The sequence below is a fragment of the Elephas maximus genome, chromosome 3 (genome assembly GCF_024166365.1).
Source record: "Elephas maximus indicus isolate mEleMax1 chromosome 3, mEleMax1 primary haplotype, whole genome shotgun sequence".
In the NCBI taxonomy this organism is placed as follows: Eukaryota; Metazoa; Chordata; class Mammalia; order Proboscidea; family Elephantidae; genus Elephas; species Elephas maximus.
In genome coordinates, this window is record NC_064821.1 from 190,657,962 (window position 1) to 190,663,342 (window position 5,381).

The window sequence follows — 5,381 nt, forward strand, 5'->3', positions numbered from 1 at the left end:
TCAGCTGCTCCTTGGAAATCCTATGGGGCAGTTCTACTCCATCCTACAGGGCCACTATAACTTTGAATCAACTTGACGGCAATACATAAACTTCTCTAGAGTCCCCAGCCTAAGACACCACCCAGGTTCCAATGCCTGCCTTTGCAAGAATCCATTTTCATGATTCTATAGGTGGCCCCAACAGCTGTTTGGACTCTTGATTACCCTGACACAATAGTCTTACCTACTAGGGTCTGTAAATATTCTGACAGGTGCCAGAGCCACTTTGCAGTCTGCCCTTATCACGAAGGGCAGAAGAACTTGGAGGTTCAATTCAATCAATTTTCAGAGGAGTTTTGCGTCAACAAACATTTATAAACATCTACTCTGTGCCAGGTATACTGCCAGGTGTTGAGGATCCAGAGGTGCCAACACTCTCTGCCCTCTACAAGCTCATATTATACAAGAGATCACATAAATGAAGTAGGTGTTGTGGATGCTAGAAGGAAAAACAAGCATAAAGGACAAAAGAGACAAAAAAGGGGAAGTTATTACATCCTTGGGGTCACCTCCGAGTATAATTACTATAGAGAAGATGACACTTAAACTCAGAATTAAGACAAGACGTTCCAGGCAAGACTAAGAAAGAAATTAGAGACACAGGAAACAGAGACAGCAAATGTAATGAAAGCAAGAAACAGCATGGAGTGCTGGGGGATTCACAAGTACTTGGATCTATACCCAGAGCATAGCTGTTAGGATGAGTTCAAAGAAAAACGCTGTCAACGAGGGAGGCAGGAGACCAGCTTGAGGGCCATGGCACAAAATTAACCATCACAGATCAGCACCCTGAGTAGAAGAAGAAAAGAGGAGGTAAAAGTTGAGAATGATTCTAGACTGGGATGTTGCAAGACAGGTGTGGGTAAAGAAAAGACAAAAGCCACGTTGAGTTGTTGCGGTGGATCATGGAGGGTAGGCTGAGGGAAGGAGGTGAAAACAGTCAAGGTTGAAAGGAAGAGAGAAGAAGAAGAGGCTTAGAGACCCAAGATCCTGATTTGTTTGAAAAGTAGGGGAAATGGAAGCGAGGGAGAGAAGGAACAGAAAGGCTAAGCAGAAGTAGGTGGACAGGAGAATGTCAGAAAGGAGTGCAGCCAATTTGTGACAAAGCCCAGAGAGGAAGGGGACCCAAAGTAGAGAGGAGCAATAGGTGAGGAGGGACTTGTGGATTATTATCTTATCTCAAGCGTATTCTGTGGGTGGGATAGAGAAGGAAACAGCAGGTCAGGTTGAAAGATGGGCGTGACCAATAGGTTAATAGGCGACTGTGACCAAGCGGATAGGAGTGAAGGAACGAGATGGAGTGAACCTCAGGGAGGAGATGTAGGGGACATGGCCTGGAAGTGGCACTGGAGATGGAAGTAAATACTGACCCCTCCTGCCTCCTGTCTCTTTCAGGCTTGTGCAAGTCCAGAGTAAGCAGACCCTGCCATCCCAGGGAAGAGGTCACAAGGGGAGTGGTGTCCTCCAGAGAGCCAGGGCTGGGAAGGCAGCCCCTGTGCCATGTTGGTTTCTGAGTCCTAAGTGCCCAGCAGTGTGTGACCCCAAGCAGAGGATCCCACACTGGGAGTTGGTTTCTCCCTTCCCACTTTATCTGGCCAAAAGATTAGTTTTTTTTTCAAGTATCCCACTGAGGCAAGACTCCTTCCAGCACTCATAAGGGAACACAGAACAAGTGTGGACTTTAACCAGCCCTATTCTTTCACCTGCTTCCTCTGGGACTGCCCCACTAGACAACAAGCTCTTCAAATCTTCACTGTTCCCTCACTTCTGTCTCCACAGTGCATGTCTCACGCCGCAGTGAGGAGAAACACCTCAGAGCACAAGCACCCACTCATTCACACACACACACACACACACATGCGTAAACACACACAAACACACACACCTTCTGCAGATTAACACACACAAGCACAAAAAAATCAGATCCATGGACTTCTGGAGGCGGAGCTGCTTCTCAGGACCCTGCTGCCTCTTCTCATTCATGACAATGACCCATAAAGAAAATGCCCACTAGCCCTCAGCCTCAAGGGTATGGCATGACTTTGGCCCAGGATGTACTTTTGACCTCAGAGGAGAGATCCAACTCCTCCATGGTTCTTAAAAGCAACTTCACTGAAGGACTAAGAAATAATGCATCTGCTCCTCCTCCTAGCTCTTTCCTAAACAGCAAGGTGGGAGATGTACATCTCAGTGCCACACCTGAAATGCCCCACCCCCTATACACTCAAGCACAGACAGGCATCACTTGGGAGACAAAGGGACACCCCAGGGTCCCAGCTCTATCCCAGGAGAAAAAAGAGCATGTGCCATACTAGCAGGGCCCTCCTGTGATGCCACCAGTTGGGCTACATGGGGGCTCTGAGGAGCAGAAGTGGGCCTGGGGAAAGACCAGGAAGGCCTGTCTGGAGGAAATGTCAGCTGGGTTGACCCCCCTTGTGGAAAGTCTACAAAGCTGAGAGTCAGTATTTGTCCACTTGTCCACTCATACCACCAAAAGAGAAGGAAGAAGTAATGCCAAGTATCAGGTGCAAGGAGATACTTTATTGTTTTGGGGGTCTCTTGAGGCCTGTAGGCTGGACTGGCCAGGGATCACTGGCATCCCCCGGAACAGGGCGGCGCACCATGGCTCTGTTTGTGGTAGTCAGTGGCTATGTCTCCCACTACAGAGAGAAACTCGGAGAAGTCAATCTTCTTATCCTTATTCTTGTCTTTTTCATCAAAGACATTGCATAAGTAATTTTTGCCCCTTCTTTCCTGTGGGGTTAAAAAACATACAAACAAACATAAAAATACTATCCAGGGGGAAGAGGAGAATAGAGCCACATGAAGAGACAACACCTAGGGCTGAAACAAAGGTGTGGTGGCCAGGTGAGGCTATAGGGATGGAGAGTTGGGGTCAAGCAGTCAAGCCCTCACTCTTCACTGGAGATTTCTGGCCAAAAATGGCAACTTGCACGGGGACTACACTGCTAAATGACAAGTGGACTCAGGCTCCTCCACCACCTTAACTTCAGATGCACTATCTTCATTCTTCTCCCAGTGGACCAATACAACCCAGCCAGTTACTCTCCTCATTCTCTAATGCTCTTCCCACTTAAGTTCTTTCCCAACCTATTAGTTCAGCCCCATTTATTCTATTTCTTAGTCTCAATCTGTGCTAATGATTCCTTCTCACGGTTAAATGAAATTAGGGCTATGAATGCATTTTGCCAGTGTAAAAGATGGTGGCCCTGTCTGTAGGGTGCATGATTCTCACTATGTTAACCTCTTCTTCCATGGGCAGTGGTAGGTAGTTCAGTGGTAGAATTCCCACCTTCCAAACAGGAAACCCGAAATCAATTCCCCACCCATGTACCTTGGTGCACAGCCACCACTCACCTTGGAGTGAAGGCTTGCATGCTCCTATGATGCTGAAAAGCAGCTAACAGTAACCCCTTCTCCCAGGAAAATGTGAAGAGGAGTATTTAGGAGGCAACCATTTACCCCAAGGCAACCAGACCCTTCGGGGAACTCTCAGTGACCAGTGGGAGGGCAGATGCTTTAGTCTGTTCACTGACTTTAAAATTATAACACTTTCTTGAGTCTCTAATATGACCACCACTTTTTCTCATTTTCAAATAAATCATTTCATTTCAGCAACACCACCTCAGGAAATGAAGTTCTATTATCTCCTTTTGTAGATGAGAAAACTAAGGATCAGATTGTGGGTGATTTGTCCAGGGTCATGCATCAGGGAGCAGCAGGGGCAGGACAGGTGCCCAGGAGAAAAAAGAGCATGACTCTTTGTCCTGAGCTCCTAAAATCTTCCATTCTGCCTCCACATGGGACTGGCCCTGCCTCGGGCCGGGAGGTAAAATGAGGAGAGAAAGGAGGTGTGGAGAGAGAATCAAGGAAGGGCCAGATTCCAGATCGGCCAATCACAAACAGTGCATCCACTTCAAAGCGTGGTCCTCAGACATGCCAAAGCCCATGGACTCCCTCTACCCACCCCGTCTCCTCCCTGCACACACAGACACAGCCTCTTCTTGCCCCAGAAAAGCAAGACCCTTACTCACACAGTCATTGAGGAAGTTGGGGAAGTTCTCCTTCAGCAGCTTCAACAAGTTTTCCCTATTGATCTTATCATCATACCCAGTGTAACGATGAAATAGTTCGACCAAGGTCAGTACCAAATTCTCAGCTGGAGTGTGGCATATCTTGACTTTCTCAGCTGCAATGTTGCTCATCTTGCCTTTTATTCCAAGACAAGAGTCTACACACAAGAAATCAATGAGAATGAACTGGGTGAAAGAGAGTTTGAAGGACAAGGCTAAGGAGTGAGTGGCGACTGAGATAAGACAGAACAACAGGAACTTGTCTTTCTCAAATGGTGAAGTAAATTGGTCTCAGGGAGGGGAGAGTGGAACTGAGTCCTCGGTCCTGACCCCATTCCTAGGGGAGTCTGGGAGGAGAGGGAGGGGAACAGTGGAGATCAAGGCTGTGTTAGTGAGGGGCAAGGGCTGACCTGCAGGGGATGGGTATACGATGTCTTCCAGCTCACCCAGTTGGGAGTGAGATAACAAAGAGAAGCATCAAATCCCAAGGCAAGATATTCCCATTGAGCAGAGCTTTTGGTCTACCCCATTCTCCCCACTTCCACTTAGGAAATTACCAAGGACCACCAGCCTGAGCAATCAGGTCGGGAATCCTGGGTTTCTGGCTATCCAACACAGTGGTAGAATTCCCACCTTCCCAACAGGAGGCCCAAGTTTAATTCCCCAACAATGCACCTCGGTACACAGCCACCACCAATTCTGACCCCTCCACCCTCCAAGACCTTCCCAGAGTTATTTTGGAAGACCTTGTGCCAAAAGAGTACACTGAAACCAGGGAGTAAAGAAAACCAAGGGCTACAGAAGGAAGATATTTTTTACCTGACAGTTCTCAGAAAAGCACCTAATACTGAGCCAAAAGGAATAACAAGATCATGTAGCCAAGCCAGCCCCCCACTGAGACCAGTGAAGAAGAAGGGATATGGGATTTGCCAGGACAAGCACAAGGTCCCACTCTATTAGTTGCAGAACCCACGCATACTGACTCCCAGGTCAGGTTAGTATTCCCCCACAGCTACAGGCAGCAGAGCAGGTGGGCACCAGGCATGACTCCTAGGAAAGAACAGAGACAGGTGCAAACTTACTGGAGCTGAGGATAATCACAGAGGGCAGAATTAGTGAGATTGTGCATCTGGGCACAACGCAGGCCCTTTATGCAGCTCGGCCTCAGATTGTGACAGAGGCTGGGTGCCCTATGGCAGTGTTCATTAGTTTCTCCAAACATTGCACCACTTTGGGTGGGGAGACACA

The 5,381-nt window shown here is 48.0% G+C and overlaps 1 protein-coding gene across 1 annotated transcript; it reads right to left on the reverse strand.

The window, feature by feature from the left end:
- Positions 1 to 2,628: 2,628 nt before the first annotated feature.
- On the reverse strand, positions 2,629 to 4,265 carry LOC126071477 (protein S100-A7-like). The gene is made up of 2 exons (XM_049875669.1): positions 4,095 to 4,265; positions 2,629 to 2,793 (listed from the first exon to the last, which is right to left on the reverse strand). Exons 1-2 carry the CDS (start codon positions 4,263 to 4,265, stop codon positions 2,629 to 2,631), a joined length of 336 nt encoding a protein of 111 aa, XP_049731626.1.
- Positions 4,266 to 5,381: the final 1,116 nt, after the last annotated feature.

What these genes read in the sequence shown, in the direction of transcription:
- LOC126071477 (XM_049875669.1), bottom strand. Translation starts at nt 4,265, where the DNA reads ATGAGCAACATTGCAGCTGAGAAAGTCAAGATATGCCACACTCCAGCT. An exon ending in CCAACTTCCTCAATGACTGT is followed by an intron (nt 2,794 to 4,094) that starts GTGAGTAAGGGT and finishes TTAACCCCACAG; the next exon opens with GAAAGAAGGGGCAAAAATTA.